This window comes from Natator depressus, chromosome 10 (assembly GCF_965152275.1).
Source record: "Natator depressus isolate rNatDep1 chromosome 10, rNatDep2.hap1, whole genome shotgun sequence".
In the NCBI taxonomy this organism is placed as follows: Eukaryota; Metazoa; Chordata; order Testudines; family Cheloniidae; genus Natator; species Natator depressus.
Window position 1 is genome coordinate 49,504,152 of NC_134243.1, and position 21,774 is coordinate 49,525,925.

Here is a 21,774-nt window from a genome sequence, read left to right on the forward strand (position 1 = left end):
AAACCCAAAGGGCTTATGGATGGCAAAGCATTCCTACCATAAATGCAGAGAGCTAGTAACCCTCCTGTGCGTGGAACAAGCTACACTACCAAAAGTACTGGGAGCTCTTGCTGGCACTGCTATGTCAGTCAGGGATCACAGCTCTTCCCAGCCCTGAAAGACACAGCTATGCCAACAGAAGTCCAAAGTGTAGACCTGCCAAAAGGATATTACTCTTGGACCATCCATCTTAGTATTCCATTGGATCTGAATACACAAATTGAAATTCCACTTGTTTTTCTTAATACATAGGACTTGTGAAATATGGTCTGCAATCAGGCATGTAGACAGATGCTCCTTTGAAGCTCTGTCTCCTTTCATTTGGTATGCAAAGGTACACAAATAAGGAGGCAATACTACAAAGGAACCATGGTTCACTGTCCAGTTAAAAAGGGTCTTTTCCAACTCCTCCTTCCCCCTTACAAATACCCTCCTCTTCTGGTCACCCACAGGGGAAGGGCGCAAATCCCTCTGCTGACCTGGTCAGACCCTCCCTGTTTCCTAGGTGGACCAGGTAAACCTTGTGTGTGCGTGGTGGAGGGGGGAGAGGGAAGGGAAGCCTTTACCCTAGCAACTGACTACTTGTTTCCATTAAGCCAGACAAAGAGCCCACCTCTTAATATGCAATGGGGGCATTCTGCAGTAGCCTTTGCCTCACTAGTTGACGTAACTGGGCAGAGAAGAGTTTTATTGCTGTCTAGCAGTTGCACATGGATGGAATTTTAAAGATACTCACTAGAGATTCCATATAAAAGCTGTATTAGATGAAAGTTCAGACTGCAAAATGAAGCACTGAAGTCTGTAAATGCAAAGTTAAGGTAGTCCGTGCAACCTGAACTTACAAGGGGACAGAGTTATGATACAGGATTGTGTGGTTTAACAGGTGTGGATTCAGAGGAGCACAACCTCACGTGCTGCAGAATAGGAATAATATATAGTGAATGAGAGGGATCATCAGGATCCTTGCCTCATGAAGTGCAGCATCCATATAGGCCACACACTGAATGAGACAGCTTTTTCACATTTATCCTTTATCTTCCAGGAGTACAATCTAACTATAATCTTTAAGGTGATTTTTCTTTAGAGCATCTCAGTTCTGTAATGTTCCTTTTTAAGATGTGTGCAGGGACATGAACAGGAAGAGGAGGAACAAAAAACACCCAGCCATTTAATATTTAAGTGACAGTTGTTGAAGTTTGGGTGTCTTGAAGTTTACACAGGCAAGGTAAGCTAAGCCCTGGTCTACACTAGGACTTTAGGTTGAATTTAGCAGTGTTAAATCGATGTAAACCTGCACCTGTCCACACGATGAAGCCCTTTATTTTGACTTAAAGGGCTCTTAAAATTGATTTCCTTACTCCACCCCTGACAAGTGGATTAGCGCTTAAATCCGCCTTGCCGGGTCGAATTTGGGGTAGTGTGGACACAATTCGACGGTATTGGCCTCTGGGAGCTATCCCAGAGTGCTCCATTGTGACCGCTCTGGACAGCGCTCTCAACTCAGATGCACTGGCCAGGTAGACAGGAAAAGAACTGCAAACTTTTGAATCTCATTTCCTGTTTGGCCAGCGTGGCAAGCTGCAGGTGACCATGCAGAGCTCATCAGCAGAGGTGACCATGATGGAGTCCCAGAATCGCAAAAGAGCTCCAGCATGGACCGAACAGGAGGTACAGGATCTGATCACTGTATGGGGAGAGGAATCCGTGCTATCAGAACTCCATTCCAGTTTTCGAAATGCCAAAACCTTTGTCAAAATCTCCCAGGGCATGAAGGACAGAGGCCATAACAGGGACCCGAAGCAGTGCCGCGTGAAACTTAAGGAGCTGAGGCAAGCCTACCAGAAAACCAGAGAGGCGAACGGCCGCTCCGGGCCAGAGCCCCAAACATGTCGCTTCTATGATGAGCTGCATGCCATTTTAGGGGGTTCAGCCACCACTACTCCAGCCGTGTTGTTTGACTCCTTCAATGGAGATGGAGGCAACACGGAAGCAGGTTTTGGGGACGAAGAAGAAGAAGAAGAAGATGATGAGGTTGTAGATAGCTCACAGCAAGCAAGCGGAGAAACCACTTTTCCCGACAGCCAGGAACTGTTTCTCACCCTGGACCTAGAGCCAGTACCCCCGAACCCACCCAAGGCTGCCTCCTGGACCCGGCAGGCAGAGAAGGGACCTCCGGTGAGTGTACCATTTAAAACACTATACACGGTTTAAAAGCAAGCATGTGAAAGGATTACTTTACCCTGGCATTCGTGGCTGTCCTGGATGTACTCCCAAAGCCTTTGCAAAAGGTTTCTGGGGAGGGCAGCCTTATTGCATCCTCCATGGTAGGACACTTTACCACTCCAGGCCAGTAACACGTACTCGGGAATCACTGTACAACAAAGCATTGCAGTGTATGTTTGCTGACGTTCAAACAACATCATCTGTTCTTTCTCTCTCTGTGTTATCCTCAGGAGAGTGAGATATCATTCATGGTCAACTGGTTGAAATAGGGTGCTTTTCTTCAGGGGGCACTCAGAGGAGCCCGTTCCTGCTGGGCTGTTTGCCTGTGGCTGAACAGAAATGTTCCCCGCTGTTAGCCACGGGGAGGGGGGAGGATTGAGGGGGTAGCCACGCGGTGGGGGGAGGCAAAATGCGACCTTGTAACAAAAGCACATGTGTTATGTATGTAATGTTAACAGCAAGGTTTACCCTGAAAAAGAGTGTAGCCACTGTTTTATAAAATGTGTCTTTTTAAATACCGCTGTCCCTTTTTTTCCTCCACCAGCTGCATGTGTTTCAATGATCACAGGATCTTCTCCTTCCCAGAGGCTAGTGAAGATTAGAAAGAAAAAAAACGCACTCGTGATGAAATGTTCTCTGAGCTCATGCTGTCCTCCCACACTGACAGAGCACAGATGAATACGTGGAGGCAAATAATGTCAGAGTGCAGGAAAGCACAAAATGACCGGGAGGAGAGGTGCCGGGCTGAAGAGAGTAAGTGGCGGGCTGAAGAGAGGGCTGAAGCTCAAATGTGGCGGCAGCGTGATGAGAGGAGGCAGGATTCAATGCTGAGGCTGCTGGAGGATCAAACCAGTATGCTCCAGTGTATGGTTGAGCCGCAGCACAGGCAGCTGGAGCACAGACTGCCACTACAGCCCCTGTGTAACCAACCGCCCTCCTCCCCAAGTTCCATAGCCTCCACACCCAGACGCCCAAGAACGCGGTGGAAGGGCCACCGGCAAACCAGCCACTCTGCCACAGAGGATTGCCAAAAAAAAGAAGGCTGGCATTCAATAAATTTTAAAGTTGTAAACTTTTAAAGTGCTGTGTGGCATTTTCCTTCCCTCCTCCACCACCCCTCCTGGGCTACCTTGGTAGTCATCCCCCTATTTGTGTGATGAATGAATAAAGAATGCATGAATGTGAAGCAACAATGACTTTATTGCCTCTGCAAGCAATGATCGAAGGGAGGAGGGGAGGGTGGTTAGCTTACAGGGAAGTAGAGTGAACCAAGGGGTGGGGGGTTTCATCAAGGAGGAACGAACAGAACTTTCACACCGTAGCCTGGCCAGTCATGAAACTGGTTTTCAAAGCTTCTCTGATGCGTACCGCGCCCTCCTGTGCTCTTCTAACCGCCCTGGTGTCTGGCTGCGCGTAACCAGCAGCCAGGCGATTTGCCTCAACCTCCCACCCCACCATAAACGTCTCCCCCTTACTCTCACAGATATCGTGGAGCACACAGCAAGCAGTAATAACAGTGGGAATATTGGTTTCGCTGAGGTCTAAGCGAGTCAGTAAACTGCGCCAGCGCGCCTTTAAACGTCCAAATGCACATTCTACCACCATTCTGCACTTGCTCAGCCTGTAGTTGAACAGCTCCTGACTACTGTCCAGGCTGCCTGTGTACGGCTTCATGAGCCATGGCATTAAGGGGTAGGCTGGGTCCCCAAAGGATACATATAGGCATTTCAACATCACCAACAGTTATTTTCTGGTCTGAGAATAAAGTCCCTTCCTGCAGCTTTTGAAACAGACCAGAGTTCCTGACGATGCGAGCGTCATGTACCTTTCCCGGCCATCCCACGTTGATGTTGGTGAAACGTCCCTTGTGATCCACCAGAGCTTGCAGCACTATTGAAAAGTACCCCTTGCGGTTTATGTACTCGCCGGCTTGGTGCTCCGGTGCCAAGATAGGGATATGGGTTCCGTCTATGGCCCCACCACAGTTAGGGAATCCCATTGCAGCAAAGCCATCCACTATGACCTGCACATTTCCCAGGGTCACTACCCTTGATATCAGCAGATCTTTGATTGCGTGGGCTACTTGCATCACAGCAGCCCTAACAGTAGATTTGCCCACTCCAAATTGATTCCCAACTGACCGGTAGCTGTCTGGCATTGCAAGCTTCCACAGGGCTATTGCCACTCGCTTCTCAACTGTGAGGGCTGCTCTCATCTTGGTATTCTTGTGCTTCAGGGCAGGGGAAAGCAAGTCACAAAGTTCCATGAAAGTGCCCTTACGCATGCGAAAGTTTCGCAGCCACTGGGAATCGTCCCAGACCTGCAACACTATGCGGTCCCACCAGTCTGTGCTTGTTTCCCGAGCCCAGAATCGGCGTTCCACAGCATGAACCTGCCCCATATTACCACCATGATGCATGCATTGGCAGGGCCCATGCTTTCAGAGAAATCTGTGTCCATGTCCTGATCACTCATGTGACCGCGCTGACGTTGCCTCCTCGCCTGGCATCGCTCTGCCAGGTTCTGGTGTTGCATATACTGCTGGATAATGCGTGTGGTGTTTAATGTGCTCCTAATTGCCAAAGTGAGCTGAGCGGCCTCCATGCTTGCTTTGGTATGGCGTCCGCACAGAAAAAAGGCGCGATTGTCTGCCATTGCTCTGACGGAGGGAGGGGCGACTGACGACACGTCTTACATGATTGGCTTCAGGGAGCTAAAATCAACAAAGGGGTGGCTTTACATCAAGGAGTATTTCAGGCAGAACTTCATGGAAGGTTCCAACAAGAAATGGTGCACCTAAGTTATTGTTCTTATTAGAACAAGGAGGTTAGTCTGGCCTCTGATTGATACATGGCTAGATTTACCTTGCTGCACCTTCTCTGTGAGTGACTGCAGTGTGACCTAGAGGAATGAATCCCCTAGATGGGGGGGATGGGGGGAAGCAAATGAGTACAAAACAAATCTGGTCTATTTCTTGTTTTGATCCACTCCATCTATCTTTTACATCTTTGGCTGGCAGCAGACGGTGCAGAAGGACTGCATGCCATCCACATCTCATGGCTGCTCGGCAGAAGATGCAATAGGACTGCTAGCAATCCGTATCGCCTGCCTGCTCACCGTAAGACGGTTCAATAGGACTGACTGCAGGACTAAAGAGAATGACCTGGTCAAGTCACTCCAAATTTAGTCCCTGCGCCCATGTCTGCCCAGGCGCTCCTGGCCGATGTGGCCAGGAGCACCTCGGACATGACGATGACGGCTACCAGTCGTACTGTACTGTCTGCTGCCACAAGGCAAGGGGTTGATGCTGCTGTGTAGCAATGCAGTACCACGTCTGCCAGCACCCAAGAGACATAGGGTGACTGTTACCTGAGCGGGCTCCATGCTTGCCGTATGGCGTCTGCACAGGTAACTCAGGAAAAAAGGCGCGAAACGATTGTCTGCCCTTGCTTTCACGGAGGGAAGGAGGGAACGGGGGCCTGATGACATGTACCCAGAACCACCTGCGACAATGTTTCAGCCCCGTCAGGTGTTGGGATCTCAACCCAGAATTCCAATGGGCAGCGGAGACTGCGGGAACTGTGGGATAGCCACCCACAGTGCAACGCTCCGGAAGTCGACTCTAGCCTCAGTACTGTGGAAGCACTTCGCCAAGTTAATGCCCTTAATGCACTTAGAGCATTTTCTGTGGGGACACACACACTCGAATATATAAAACCGATTTCTAAAAAACAGACTTCTATAAATTCGACCTATTCCGTAGTGTAGACATACCCCAAGAGCATGATCTTTTAAAGAGTTGCTTAATTACACTTTGCTTGTTCAGAAATCAGAAGACGTTAGGTCAGGTGGACATGGTACAAAGCAAGAGTGTTGTAGCATGTGGCACTGCCGTTGCTCTTTGCAAATGAGATACTGTTGCAACAAGAGGAACTGGAATTGGTCACTTATGAGCACATTTGATATAGTTGGTATAACGGAAACCGGGGGGGGGGGGGGGATGATTCCCATGATTGAAATGTTAATAATCAATGGTTATAACCTATTTAGGAAGGATCGAGTGGGCAAAAGAGGAAGGGAGTGGCCTTCTATGTCAAAAATGGCAATACCTGTTTCCAAGTGAGTCACTGATCACTTGGAATAAAGTGATCTTGAACGCTTATATATCAATGTCCTAACAGATAAAATACAAGATGGGGTATTAGCTGGTGTCTGCCTCAGACCTCAAATCACACCAGAGAACAGGAATACCAACACTAGTGTATCTAGAATATCTGGGAAAGAAAGATGCATGATCATGGGGGACCTCAATTTGAGTTACACATGCTGGAAGTCTCATGTTGGCAGTACTCAAACATCCTTGGAATTTCTAAATACTATATGACAATTTCCTAACTCAAGAAGTGTTGCATCCAGCACAATGGAATTCTATATTAGATCTCATCTAGACAGATAAAAAGGAACTGATCACAGAACTAAAAATTAATGGTAGCTTAGGTACAAGTGATCATTACTTGATTACATTTATCATGTGCAAAGATGATAAAGTCCAGAACAGTGATATATAGATAGTTGGTATTCTAAAAGGGCCAATTTCACAAAGCTGAAAACAAAGGGACGGAGAATGTAATCAGAAAAATGTGAACGATCATTGGAAATTGTTTAAGAGTACTTCACTAGATGCCAAAAAAGCCACAATCCCAAAATCAAGAAAGGAGGTCATACTGGTTTAAAACCAATCTGGTTGGGGGGGAAGCGAAGGTAGCTATATAAAATAATATATCAAAACAAGAAGAAGAAAATGGAAGTTGATAGTAATAAATATAAATCGGAAGCTAGGAATTGTAGAACAATTGATAAGGGCAGCAAAGGGACAAGGAGAAATCTATGGTCAGAAGAGTTAAGGACAATAAAGATTTTTTTTTTTAAGTATACACAGGAACAAAAAAAAATAAAAATCATAAGAATGATATTCGTCCACTACTAGTGGATTAGGGTACAATTACAAATAAGTGCAGAAAAGGGAGACGTTCAATAAATATGTCCACTATATGTAAATGATGGTTTCTCTGTAACTTGAGGTCTTTAAATCATGATTTGAGGACTTCAGTAACTCAGAGGTTAGGGATCTATTACAGGAGTGGGTCGGTGAGGAGGTCAGACTAGATGATCTGATCTTAAAGTTATGAGTCTGTGTAGTGATATAAAGTGATGACACTTTCCATTCCACTAGTATCTCAGGAAGTTGTTAAACAGTAGCTACTAAAGTTAGACAGTTTAAAAATCAGCAGATCCAGATCGCCAGCTTTTTCAATACTCTTGCATGCAAGTTGAGGAGCTTGCTTGGACCATTAATGCCGATTTTCAATAAGTTCCAGAAGACTTGAAGAAATCTAATGTTGGGGAAACCGGATGACCCAAGTAATTATAGGCATGTCAACCTGACATCAATGCTGGGCAAGATAAAGGAGTGGCTGATACAGGACTTTATTAATACAGAATTAAAGGAAGGTGATATAATTAATGCCCATCAACGTGGGTTTATGGAAACTAGATCTGGTCAAACTCGCTTGTTATCTTTTTTAGAATATTACACATTTGGGTGATAAAAGCAATAGTATTAATGGAACCTACTTAGATTTGTGTAAGGCATTGACTTGGTACCACGACATTTGATTAAAAGACTATAACTATATAAAATTAACATGGCACATATTAACTGGATTAAAAACTGGCAGCTGGTAGATTTCAAACTGTAACTGTAAACAGGGAATCATCGAACAGGTGTGTTTCTAGTGGGGTCCCACAAGGATTGGTTTTTGGACCCATAATATTTAACATTTTTATCCATTACAAAACAAAGTCACTAATAAAGTTTGCAGATTACACAAAAATTGGGGAGTAGTAAATAATTAAGAGGATAGGGCACTGATACAGAGCAATCTAGATCACTTGGTATGCTGGGCACAAAACCAATATGCATCTTAATATGGCTAAATATAAATGCATACATCTAGGAACAAAGAATGTAGGACATATTTACACAATGGGGGACTATCCTGGAAAGCAGCGACTCTGAAAAAGATTGAGGTCATGGTGAACAAACAACTGAACACAAGCTCCCAGCAGGACACTGACCAAAAAGAACTAATGCAATCCTTGAATGCATGAACAGGGGAAACTCTAGCAGGAGTAGAGAGGTTATTTAACCTCTATATTATATTCTGTGTCCAGTTCTGGTATCCACAATTCAAGTAGTATGTTAAACAATTGGAGTGGTTTCAGAGAACAGCCATGAGAAAGATGAAAGTATTAGAAAACATGCCTTACAGCGAAAGACTCAAGGAGCTCAAACTATTTTGCTTACAGAGATGGTGAACTGCTAATAGTCTATAAGTACCTCCACAAGGAACAGATATTAAATATGCTCTCCAATCTAACAGAGAAAGGTACAACATGATCCAATGGCTGGAAGTTGAAGCAAGACAAATTCTGATGGGAAATAAGATGCATTTATATTTTTAAACAGTGAAGGTAATTAACCACTGGAACAACTTACCAAGGGTTGTTGTGGACTCTCCATCACTGACAATTTTTAAATCAAGATTGAATGTTTCTCTAAAAGATCTGCTCAGGGAATTATTTTGGGGAAGTTCTATGAACTATGTTATAGAGGAGATCAGACTAGATCATGATGGTGATCCCTTCTGGCCTTGGAATCTATTAATCTATGAAAAAGAGCACAAAGCAACCAGTGAAACTCTGGATTCCAATACCCACTAGGTGCTGGTGCTGACTGTCAGAAAGACTAAATTAAACTGCATAGAATCTTGAAGCATAACAAATATGGGTAGACGGTACATAGTTTTATTTGGGATCCCAAATAAAACTAGTTGTAGTTATCGTCCGCCTCCTCCTTGTAACATTAAATTATTTCTAATTTGAAGGTTTGATGAGTATTAAAATTTGATTCCTTTTCTAATTCTGTATGTACTTGTTTGTTCTGCAATCCTCTGAAGATAAAGTGAACAGTAATTGTGTAAAACAAGGTAGGAATTTGGGATTTGCCTTTGTGCCTCAATGCACTGGGAGAATTCTCCATCATACTGTACTTTAAGAAAAGAAAGCCTAAATGCCAAGGAGTTTAGAGTCAAAGTTCATTTTTTTCTTAGTATGTAGGGCACATTGCACACCATTTTAGAATCAACATTCTGCTATGGTTCCACCTTCTGTTGTCGAGTAGTGTGGCAGTGGACATTAATGCAAGTATGAGATAAATTAATGCAAGTTCTCTTTTGGCTCAGTGGTGGATCTGTAGCTTTCAGATCTCAACTTCGAAGGAACAAAATCCTTTAAGGCATTTAACCAGAACAGGAGCTAGTATTTCTGGTGACCCACAAAAATACTGTGGCTCCTTACAGGAGCTGAATACACCATTCTCTGGGCTCAGATGACCATGTTGATGCTTGTGCATAAACAAGAGTGTGTTGGCATAAGAAAGCTATTATGTAAGTTGAAGCTGCTGTTGTGGAAAAAAAACCCAGCAATGTTCATTTCAACTCCACAAGAGAGAAAGAGAGAAGAGGAAAGCTAACATTTGCAAAACGGAAGCACAAAATCTGTAAGGAAAGAAAATTCACAGCTTAACCATAAAGAATAAAATTAACACTACGGGGCCTATTTTCAACTCCATTTAATTTCCACAGAAAGTCAGAGTGACTGGATTGTGTCACCTCACACTGTTGTGCAAGTTTTTGTTTTTTTTAATTATGATTACTGTACCATCATCATGAGATCATGAATTTTACATATACATATTCCTTTAAGTGATGTCTATCCTGAAGCTCTAAGTGGTTGTACACATTTTTAAAAAGTTATAAAAAAAAATAATCAAGCTTTAATGGTCAAGTCCTTGGATGGCAAAAGCTGAATCCAGTTTGACTTTGCTTAATACTGCTTTTTTGCTCCTAGATACGTTTTGCTATTTTTTGCAGTGAGATAGCTGACCTATATATATTTTATAGACAGAAAGTTAGGGATAACATTCTGAACTGCATAACTTTCCTGACCCAAGAACCTGAACTCAGGGTATGGGAATATAGAAGAATCACTCAACAAAAAGCACAGTCCCCTCCATTCAGCCACCCTATTTCCTTCAATCCACCACCTCAAGAAAAGCACAACTCTCAGAATGCTCCACCAGGCTTAACAAATTCAACCAGTGTCAGACTGATGAGGGGACAGGAGCAGTTCTAGTTGAGGAACCTTCATGGTGGATACCTTGCAACTGAATCACTCCATTTTGAAAAGCAGGGTGCAGTGTCTCCACTTATTTTGAAGTGTGATGGTACTGAACAGGAAGCAGCGGTCTCAAGTAGCCAGATCCTAAACTATCTAGGGCTTTACAGGTGTCACAGCTTAACAATCGCAAGAAAAGCTTAAAATAGATCTGGATATGTCCCAGGCCCAGCTACTGTGATTGTATTATTGGCTCCAGTCATAAGCAGCACCACTTTTAGTCCAATATTTTCATTCTAGACAGATGACAGTCTCCAAATACCAATATCTACTGAAATACCAACAGCAAATCAAAGATTGCTTATGAGTGGGACTGTCATGATAAAGATTTAGGGACAACACAGCTGGAGTATGTAGAAGGTCCTCAAAAATCCCACTCAGAAAAGCGTTGAAGAAGATACTATACTGAACCAACTATATTTTGTTTTATAGTAAGCAGGTCATGGTCTCTAATTTAATTTCCATTTCTTTGGCAGGAGTCTTGGTTCCAGGAATAGAAGGTTTCAAAAGCTGTTTTATTTGAATCACCTCAGCTTAAAAATCAAGAAAAAAAATCTTGACTTAAGAGATGTTATGCTAATTTTTAGTAAGAAAAGAAACTCCCCCATAAAAAGAACTGTCTATTTCATTAACAGGTCATATAATTCCCTCCCACAACGAACCTGTGGGAGATGGAAGATCATGTAGCAAATCACACTGTCTGCCAAATTAAGTTCCCAAACCTCTGAGGAGAGGACAGATGCTACAAGGCTAAGCAGTGCTTTCACTGCTATATTTTCTGGGGTTATTTCTGCTGGCTTTCCAAAGGATGACACTGTAGATCACAACTGCTCCCAGTTCTGCCTCCTGAAAGTGATACCTACAACACTAACACCTCAACTGCAGTGAGATTTCCACCATCAGAAAGAAGGAAGGTGTTTTGCAGCCTACAGCTTGCCTTCTGTGCTTATCAAATAGATTTTGCTAGTAGTCAAGCTTCTTTGATATACTCTGTGCCAAAGTGAAGAGGGTGCTAGGACTCAACCTTTTCTTTAATTTTTAAATAAAGTACACAAATGTGTAAAAAATACTTTAGAAAGTGTAAAACTACAGTAATCTCTAATGCAATCAGTACTTGCACTTTGCCTTTTGTATCTTTAATTGTTCTTAAGAGGTATGAACAACAGCTCTCACCTCACAAGCTAGCTGCTTCCTGTTGATTCTGAAGAGAAAAACAGTCCTCTTCTCAGAGGAGGCAAGTAGGAGACAGACTAGGGAGAAGGAAAACCAGCTAGCTAGATACCTCTGGCAAGAGACCTAAGAAACGTTACAAAGTGTGAAAAATGGATTTGGTGTAAAAGTTTTCATTCTTACCAGTGTGAAAGTCGTTTTTCAGATGAAATGCCAGAAATTCTTTAATATCCCTTACAAAACAAAATGAAATTTAAATTGGCATTTTCCAGCTCAGATGAAACAGGCACGCCATGGAGCACTTTGAAGTTGTCACAGTGCCTCTTTGGGATCCAGGCTTCTAGCAAAACCCCCTCAGAGCGAAGGAATTTGAGAAGACATTAGGGTAGTGATCAGTTCACTTTGGAGTTTTAGAAGTCTTTACCAAACCAGTTTAACAGAGTTTAGCTTCTCCTCTTAAGTTTCATGGCTTGAGGCTTCTTTTCCCAACACATGGTAAAAGTCAGCTACACAGTAGCAAATTTTGCATACACAGTAGCAAATTTTATTTGCTAGATACATTGCAGCAGAACCCAGTGCTACATATAAGTGTATTAAGTCCAATACCTAAGTACACTTACATTTAGGTGGTCTTGTCTTTGATTCTTTCTGATTTTTTCTAAAATTGCAAGGTTCTCTTTTTCAATGCCTTCATCCTCAGATTTCTTTCCATCAACAGGCTCTTCCTCCTTCATGTCATAGTGATCTAGATCTTCAATGTCCTACAAAATTGAGGAAAATTCACTGAAACATATGAACTGTAAATTCCAGTTAGCACAAAAGATTGCTCTCCATGCTGGGGCTTGGGGGCATAGATGGTGTACTCTGATGAATACCAAATTAGTCATCTTTTGATGCTACTTTTATTTTGCCTAGATTTTGCTATCACCATTAACAGGACATTCTCTTGTAATTTAGGGATGCTGTGTGATTGTACACAAGGCCCAGCCTCATCTACCCTTCTGCTGGCAGAGACTCTGGTGGCAAAAAGGCAACTTTGTGGGAAGAGGAGGTTGCAGTTTACCAGTCCATTGAAATAGGTAGAAAAACAGAGGTCTAGACCACCTCTGAAGGGAGCAGAGGGAACGTGACCAGAGAAGTTGGAAATGAACCTGTCCAGAGCATCCTCGACAGAATCTTAAATGCAACTTTCCACTTCCACAGTAGAAACTCAGAAGTTGTAAAACTTTTACTAATCCACATCTGGTGTTTGCCAAACATGGAAGACAGAAAAACAAAATACATTTAGTTCACTATGTGAAGCTTTCATCTGAAAGAGGCCAGAGGGAGCATCTGCATTACATGGACATTAAAAAGGACAGAGGAGATATATGTCACGGTTGAAGACATTACACTACAACTCAGATCTGGGTTCAAATCTCAGTTCTACAGTCATTCTGACCTTGGACAAGTCATTTAACCTCTGTGCCTTTAAAAATAGTGGGGATAATACTTCCCTACCTCACAGGGTATTGTGAGGCTAATATAATTATTTGTAAGTTGTTCAAGTACTATGATTATGAGGATCATGCAAATACCTAGATAGGTAAGTTCGTAAGTTACTAAAAAGCAGGATTTGCTCTAGGGTTCTTGTCCAAGTTTTTCCCTCCTGCCACTGTTGTGCTTCATTTGTCCCCCAGATGACATCCTCCTTGCTAAAAGGAGGCTGAATTTCAGTAACACTGCAAATATACAGGATGTAACATACTTTGGAATCCTTCAACACAAAATGAAGTGTTATTTACTCAAGAGTCCAGACTGGGAGTACACACCATATGCTCGGAAATCTTGAGGTAGTAAGAGATGACCTGAAAACTAGGAAAGATTTTAGAAGTGTCTTCACTTACTTGGTGCATTTGACAGCATTTTGTATGCATTTCCCATCTGTGAGGTTCTTTCAGATGAGAGAAACATTTTTAAAAAGGACAATCATAAGCAGTGCTACTGGTATAATACCTCAAATTATATGGTTTTAAAAATTGGACTAGATTTCAAATGGATTATGTCTGACACTCATCTGTCTTCAGGGAAGCACTGCATTGCTTTTATATAGTGAAGACAACCCTTTTGCCCAATGTCAATTGTACAGGAAATAGGGGTTTGGTTGAAAGCAAGCAAGTTCTAAGACACTTCTAGAAATGCTCCAACACTAGTCAGTCTGCTTTACCTAGTAGCTGGCCACAGCAGACTCCTTTAGAGTTATTCCATTCCATGAGGTACATGTATTTAGGTTCTTTTTCAAAAAGTTGTATTAATTCTCTATTACAAAAACAGTTCCCTTGTTGTATTTAATATCCTTTTTATTTAAAATATAAATTTTAAGCCTGAGTAGTTCTTGTCTAATAAAACCTTTATATTGTTTAAACACAGACATTTGCTTCTCTTTGAGCCATTCTAGCATATTATGGAAGTAATTTGAGGTGGGAGTTGCATATATGAAGGAGCTTATTAAAATTAGCATCATGTTGCTATACAATCATATTACCCACTTAAAGTTTGGTCTCTGCTGTTTCACACTTTGCTCTACCTCTTCAATACATCTGAAGTTAAGGGTTTTGGGGTTGTTTTTTTTTTAAATTGTTCAGCTGATTTATGAGAGTTAGTGAACAAATTTGCTCCCAACATGAAGCCTCAGTTTCAACTTGGGAAACCTTTTAAAACATAAACAAAGCCAGTTCATAGACTATTTGAAATAAGGGTTTACAATGCAAACTTGCTGATATGGCACAAGCTTTTTATATACTGTTGGAACAAACAATGAACAGATGTCCATGTTTCAACATTCAAATACCTCATCCTCAGCAGAATACTTTGAGAAACTACATTTTCATGGATGAAGGGTTATCTGAGAATGTCAGGTAAAACTTCAAAGTTTTTGGTCAACGTTCATACTGCAGCACTTTTCAGAAGGCCATTTTTTGCTAGGAATATGTGCATTTTGTTTACGTTAGCAATCAAGGCGAGGAACGTGCAGCCTCTTGAACACAGACATCAGATTTACAATATAACAAATTCTCAGAAACACATACTTCACCCATATCTTCTTCCTCCTCCTCCTCTGATGTTACTTCTTCCGTTGTTCCATTCTGGAATATAAAATTAGGTTTCATAAATTGTATGGATTTTTTTTATTTATTTTTTTGCTTAGCATCACAGTAGCAGCTCTGGTATGGCAGGAAAGAAATGCAATACATATGAAAATTTACATTTACCAAGATTCACACAGGACTGCAGCTTAATCTAAAAGGATCAAACAGAAAGGTGAGGTACGCCCAGTTTTATTTACTCCCTTACCAGGAAAAGTGGTAGAGATAGATTTATGTGCAAAGTTCAAGTTAACATGCTGCCATGCCATTATTAGCATAGCTATTGTAACATTAAATCTAACAAAGTGGGAGCTTAAAAAGGATATCTATTTAAAGACAGTGGTTAACTGTGGTAAACTACTAAAATGAGATAGATAGCTTTCTGAGGTCATGACAGTCATCTCTGTTTTCAGAACATTCCAAGTCCACATGGATCCTATGATGGCCTCAATTAAGTCATGAGCTAACTAAAATCTGTTTACTTCTATAGTAAATATGAATTGTGCAACAATTATTATAAAATACTGACTATGCGGTTTAGTTCAAATTTTTAATGAATTGTCACATATTATATGGAACAGCAAGTTGAATCAATTCTTCAGTAATTTGCTGCAGATTATCTCAGGTTTGCCTCCAGTTTGCTGGTGTAACCAGAACTGTTCAGTGAAACTACTTCCTTTTATGATGATCTAGTGACTTACAAGTCCATCCCAGAGTGGAGTTTCCTTTTCCTTGTGTGTAACTGGGGAAAGACAGATATACTATACAACTATAATCTTGCTCATCTTTAGTCATATTCCAGTTTAGTCATTACTATAAGTTATGTTACCACATGACAACCATCTGCTGTTCTAGAGGAGTTTAGAAGCCATGTTGTTATCTTAATACATACAAATAAAAGGAATATTCTCAGAGCCTATTACATATACTTAGGGCTCTAACAAAATTTACAGCCATGAAAAATGCATCATGGACCATGAAATCTGGTCTTGTGTGCTTTTACCCTACACCAGTGGTTCTCCAACTTTTGTACTGGTGACCCCTTTCACATAGGAAGCCTCTGATTGCGACCCCCCCTTCTAAATTAAAAAAAACAAAACATTTTTATATATTTAACACCATTATAAATTCTGGAGGAAATGCGGGATTTGGGTTGGAGGCTGACAGCTCACGACCCCCCATGGAATAACCTAGAGACCCCCTGAGGGGTCCTGACCCCCAGTTTGAGAACCCCTGCCCTACACTATACAGATTTCACAGGGGGGAGACCAGGGTTTCTCAAATTGGGGGCCTTGACACAAAAAGGAGTTACAGGGGTGGGGTCCCAAGGTTATTTTAGAGGGGGTCGCAGTATTGCCACCCTTATTTCTGCACTGCCTTCAGAGCTGGGCAGCCAGAGAGCAGCGGCTGTTGGCTGGGTGCCCAGCTCTGAGGACAGTATCCTGCCAGCAGCAGCACAGAAGTAAGGGTGGCAATACCATACCATGCCATCCTTAATTCTACACTGCTGCTGGCAGTGGCTCTGCCTTCAGAGCTGGGCTCCTGGCCAGCAGCCACCGCTCTCCAGCTGCCCAGCTCTGAAGGCAGCGCCTCCACCAGCAGTGGTGCAGAAGTAAGGGTAGCTGTACCGCAACCCCTCCTCCCCCTCAAACTCGCAAGCCACCCCCCCAAATCCTTTTTGGGTCAGGACCCCTACAATTACAACACCATGAAATTTCATATTTAAATAGCTGAAAACACAAAAGAAGAAAGCCATGTCAGATTTAGGCAAAGGCTCTGTGAGATAGGACCAAGATGTTATCTGCAATACATGGGGAAGTGGAAAAGTGACTCAAGTTGTGGTGGGTAAATTATTTAACAAAAGATTATAATAGCTAAAGCAGGAGCGAGTTAGGCTGTCTAAGCAATTTGGCTATGGGGACCAGAAAGTGGAGTGGGTGAATTTTTGAAGCATCAGAGGAAAGAGCAACAGGATGGCACAGCATGGATGTTTATGTATTTGGGTGGAGAAGGGAGGAGTTGAAAATTCCAGGTAACAGCCGCCCATGCTGACAGGGAGAATGGTGGGGTTAATTGTAACACAGCATCTGGGAGAAAAGATACACTCAGTTGTGGCCCTGGGGAGCCTGAGATAACAAAACCATCCAGACAGACATGTCTAAGATATCTAGCTATGACATCCAAAGTGGAGAAGTACACTTGAGAGTAGACAGGCCCATGTGAGTGGAGTTTCTCAGGGTTCTATTCTTGGACCCCTCTTCCAGAGAAGGAGATGCCGCCAAAGAAACCACTGAAAAAGTGGCTGGAGAGGTAAGAGGAGAACCAGGAAAGAACAGTAATGAAAGCCAAGAAAATGCAGGTTAAGAATCAACAGTATCAGAGGCACATGAGAGATCAAAGAGGACTGAATATAGGCCCCCTATGACAGCCAGAAAGAAAATGAGAAGTGACATCAATTTCCATGAAATGGAGATAGTGAAAGGTAGATTACAGTAGATCCAGTGGTTTGAGGTGAGCAAGTTGATGCAGTGGTTGTAGGCAGACTGTTTAAGTTGAAAGATGAAGTAGAAGGGGGAGGCAATATATTAGTCAGAGTCAAAGCTTTTGTTTTTAAGATGATGTGGCTTACCAAAGCTTATTCGACCCCTTCCATTCTGTGTACAGAGGAGACTTTTATGGTTTAAGATGAAAGGCTGGCTGTCAGAGGAGTATGAGTTGGAAGAGAATAGGTGAGAGATAAAGATCAGTGACTACCACCAACAGCAGGAGAGTAGGACTAAATGAAGATAACAAAATACAACTCTCTCCTTGAAGATGAAGCAGCATGTCAGAAGAGAAGAGGGGACTGAGAAAGCAGTTGAAGATGGCAGACAGACAATGGATTCAAGGAGGAAGTAGTAGAGTCATTTAGGGGGCTAGACAGTAATGCAAAAGATAAAGGGAAAGTTTGCATGGGCAGAAGTTCTCTAGATTTTTCTCCAGAGATTTCAATGCCATGGGAGCCAATACGGGACATGGCTGGAGCTAAGTACGTTTGTGGAGAGGGGTAGCGGTGGCAGCAGTGCAGTGGGTGAAAGTCAGATTGGGAGGACAGACTAGGGATATGAAGGACAACAAGAACAGTGGAGAATTCAGAGATGTTGATAGTCTGAAAGTCACAAAAGAGAGTTGTGGGATGCTGATATATTGGCCTGAGATCAGGAATTCAGCAAGAGAGGTAATAAAGAGACCCGTGCTTAGTGAAGACTAGGTCCAAGGAATGGCTGTCTTATGTGACAGAGCTGAGTCAGGGACCGGGTTGAAGACTGAATGAGGTGGCGAGAGAGAAGGTAGAAGGCCAATAGGTCAGACGAGATAGTCAATGTAATAAAGTCACCATGGATAAGAGTAGATGACAGAAGACGACAGGGGAGCCAGGAGTTCTGAGGCAGTAGATGACAGCTGAGTGGAAGGGGAATGGTGGAGTTAATTTTGACAGAGGAGCCCAAAGGATCGCAAATAGGTAGGAGGAAGAGAAGAAAGAAAATAATAATAGAAAAGGCAATCACTGTCAACATGCCTCTTGCTAGCTGCTTCAAGCATGGGGAGATGGAGAAGGAATGCCCTTTGGTCACTAAGGATCTACTGATATATGCAGTAAAAGAATGAGTATGAAAATAGTTACTCAAAGTTGTTCCAGAAGCATGGGGGGAAAAGTCAAACAACGGATGGAAAATATTCTTTTTGGAATCCCCAAACTAAAATCTTGGGCCAAGTTCACAACTGACAGTCCAGATGTTGTACACATGAACACTTCCCCACAACCTCTCCCTCACTGGGAATTGGGATGGGGGAAAGGGGAGCTGTACATTATTCTGTCAAAGTAAATCCTACAACAAAATTAAAAAGGAAGGACAGGTGCCCTAAGTTTTGGTATAAAGCAATAGTGCTGTGTGTCCAAACACTGGCTCCTTTAAGATCATTCTTTTCCTTCTTGCTGTATACAATCTTGTTAGAATTAAAGAACAGGCTTTTAATTTCCAGTAGATGTCTAGATCTTTTGGATTTACCTGTCCTGTTGGTAATGGCTGATCTAACATCTCAACATCTGGATGTTGAGGAAGGTTGTATAATCTGCAGAGGTCACATATCAATCGCTTCAGTTGTTGAAGAAGCTATAAAAATTAAAAAGACAAGTTTTATTTTAAACACATTTCCAAGTTTCTACAGCAGAAGATACTGAACATTCAGCCTATCACTTTAACATGTACGTACAGAAATAAGTCCGCACAGTATTAAGTCCAAAGAATGGTAACATAAGTAATTAAGTTCCAGGCACTCATTTTTCTATAATGATCACACTCCTATAAATTCCTAAATCAGGAAACCACCAGCATGGCAAGTCAACAATGGAAACGGTAAAAGTTTTCTGGGTTTCACAGCTCAAGGATCAAGTTTGTGCCAGCAATGTCCATGAAGCTGCTTTACCCTAAGAGCAGTGAAATGGATTACATCTCAAGAGGCACAATCTATCTCCCAGCTTCCTGTCTTGGAGAAGTGTGTTTTTTAAATATGAACACAGCCTGGAGCCATGTGGCTGTGGCCTTACCCTTTTCCAACCCACTTTGGGCTAACACACCCCTAGAGCAGTGGGAGCTAGCAGTCCCAGTATAAGCAATGAGGCTGGCCCTTGTGCAGGGATAAGAGGAAGAGTAATCTCCTCTCCTCACACCTGTCCTCCTGTAATAGGCTCAGGCATAATTTCAGCCCAAATTACTAAAACTATTGGATTCCAGTAGTTCTTAATGTGCTATTGATTACTGTATCTTGCAATAAAGTTATAATATGTAAATGAAGTGACTTCTCATGGTCATGGTATCCACAACATAGGCTGCAGAACTGGGGAGTGGGTGGGACCACCATGATCATGGTCCAACCACCTTTTGGCTGGGCCAAACCTTAATGACAATGAGACTGGGTGGTGTGTTGCAACCAGGCACATAGATTGCCGCACCACTCAGATTTGCACTACGTCCCAACACTCATTCAAAATCACAGAGGGCAGATGTAGGTATTCATGGTTCATGTCAGGCTGCTGATGGTGGAGGAAAGGGAAGAGGAGGGTCAGGTGGGGGAGGGGGGAAAAGAGGGAGGAGACCTATGCCTTTTCCCACTTCCCTGCATAGAATAAATTTATTTCTGCAGATGAGGAATAGTGGCATTAATTTTGCCTCTTACCACTACACTTGAACTGTTTGCATGAATTCACTTCCATGATTACTAACATTCCAAACCTCTGAGCAACTCACAAACACCCACTTTAAAAAAAAAACAACAAAAAACATCTCTATCACAAAATGTTTCCTTCCTTCCTCCTTTCCAAGCCCTCAAACATGAATTAGGCAAAGAAGCAGTGATTGCAGATTATATATTTCCTCTTATGTTCCACAAGGACTATGCACTTGTCATAATAATAAAGGGAAGGGTAACCACCTTTCTGTATACAGGGCTATAAAATCCCTCCTGACCAGAGGCAAAACCCTTTCTCCTGTAAAGGGTTAAGAAGCCAAGATAACCTTGCTGGCACCTGACCAAAATGACCAATGAGGAGACAAGATACTTTCAAATCTGGAGGTGGGGGGGGGGGGGGGGAACGAAGGGTCTGTCTGTCTGTGTGATGCTTTTGCCGGGAACAGATCAGGAATGCAGTCTCAGAACTTCTGTTAGTTAGTAAGTAATCTAGCTAGAAATGCGTTAGATTTCCTTTTGTTTAATGGCTGGTAAAATAAGCTGTGCTGAATGAAATATAGATTCCTGTTTTTGTGTCTTTTTGTAACTTAAGGTTTTGCCTAGAGGGATGCTCTATGTTTTGAATCTGATTACCCTGTAAGGTATTTACCATTCTGATTTTACAGAGGTGATTCTTTTACCTTTTCTTTAATTAAAAGTCTTCTTTTAAGAACCTGATTGATTTTTCATTGTTCTTAAGACCCAAGGGTTTGGGTCTGTGTTCACCTGTACAAATTGGTGAGAATTCTTATCAAGCCTTCCCCAGGAAAGGGGATGTAGGGCTTGGGGGAAGATGTCTCCAAGTGGGCTCTTTCCCTGTTCTTTGTTTAACACGCTTGGTGGTGACAGCATATAGTTCAAGGACAAGGCAAAGTTTGTACCTTGGGGAAGTTTTTAACCTAAGCTGGTAAGAATAATCTTAGGGGGTCTTTCATGCAGGTCCCCACATCTGTACCCTAGAGTTCAGAGTGGGGAAGGAACCTTGACAGCACTATAATACAGAAGATGAAGCCTGCAGATAGAGTTCCCAACCCTCCAGGATTGTCCTGCGGCCTCCAGGAATTAAAGATTAATTTTTAATTAAAGATTATGTCATGTGACAAAACCTCCAAGTTGGCAACCCTACCTGCAGGAGCTGGACATAAGGTACTAAATTGCTGCCAGGCGTAGATCTCCCTTCTACAAGATATTAGGGAGAGAGAGTTTTCCTGCCACTTTCAGAGTGCAAAACAAGATATCTGTTTACACAGATCTTCCTGCATTAGAAGCAGCTAGTTTTAGGCTAGAAAGCCCCAATTCCCTTTAAGTATTTCCCTGTAAGGAGAATCCCTAAGGAGGCAATCTAGCTCATCAAGGCTGCAGAAGAGATCATCAGTCAGGACAATGCAGATACTTCAATTAGTTTATTTTGGTGTTTAGATGCCATGGGGATTAGTAATTATATTTCTTTACATCACTAGTCCTGGAATTGGCAACCATTTTAAAGATACAAGGCCTTGTGATTAGCTGAGCTAGATATACTTACCTTATCCCACTGGAGCTGAAAATCCAGGTTTTCCAACAGCATGAAGCACTTGTTTCTACCTCAGACTAGTAGCAAGACTGTGATTTTTAGGGACTCTTAGATGACAGAAAAGCTGCTTTCAAAAAG

At 42.4% G+C, this 21,774-nt stretch overlaps 1 protein-coding gene across 1 annotated transcript in view; it reads right to left on the minus strand.

Moving 5' to 3' along the window:
* UBE2Q2 (ubiquitin conjugating enzyme E2 Q2) overlaps positions 1 to 21,774 on the minus strand; it is a 75,516-nt gene that overhangs the window by 21,407 nt on the left and 32,335 nt on the right. Inside the window, exons 3-5 of the mRNA XM_074966070.1 lie at positions 18,905 to 19,009; positions 14,799 to 14,855; positions 12,351 to 12,491 (exon numbers count right to left, since the gene is read on the minus strand). Coding sequence (XP_074822171.1) covers positions 12,351 to 12,491; positions 14,799 to 14,855; positions 18,905 to 19,009 — 303 coding nt within the window. The remainder of the gene's footprint in view (positions 1 to 12,350; positions 12,492 to 14,798; positions 14,856 to 18,904; positions 19,010 to 21,774) is intronic.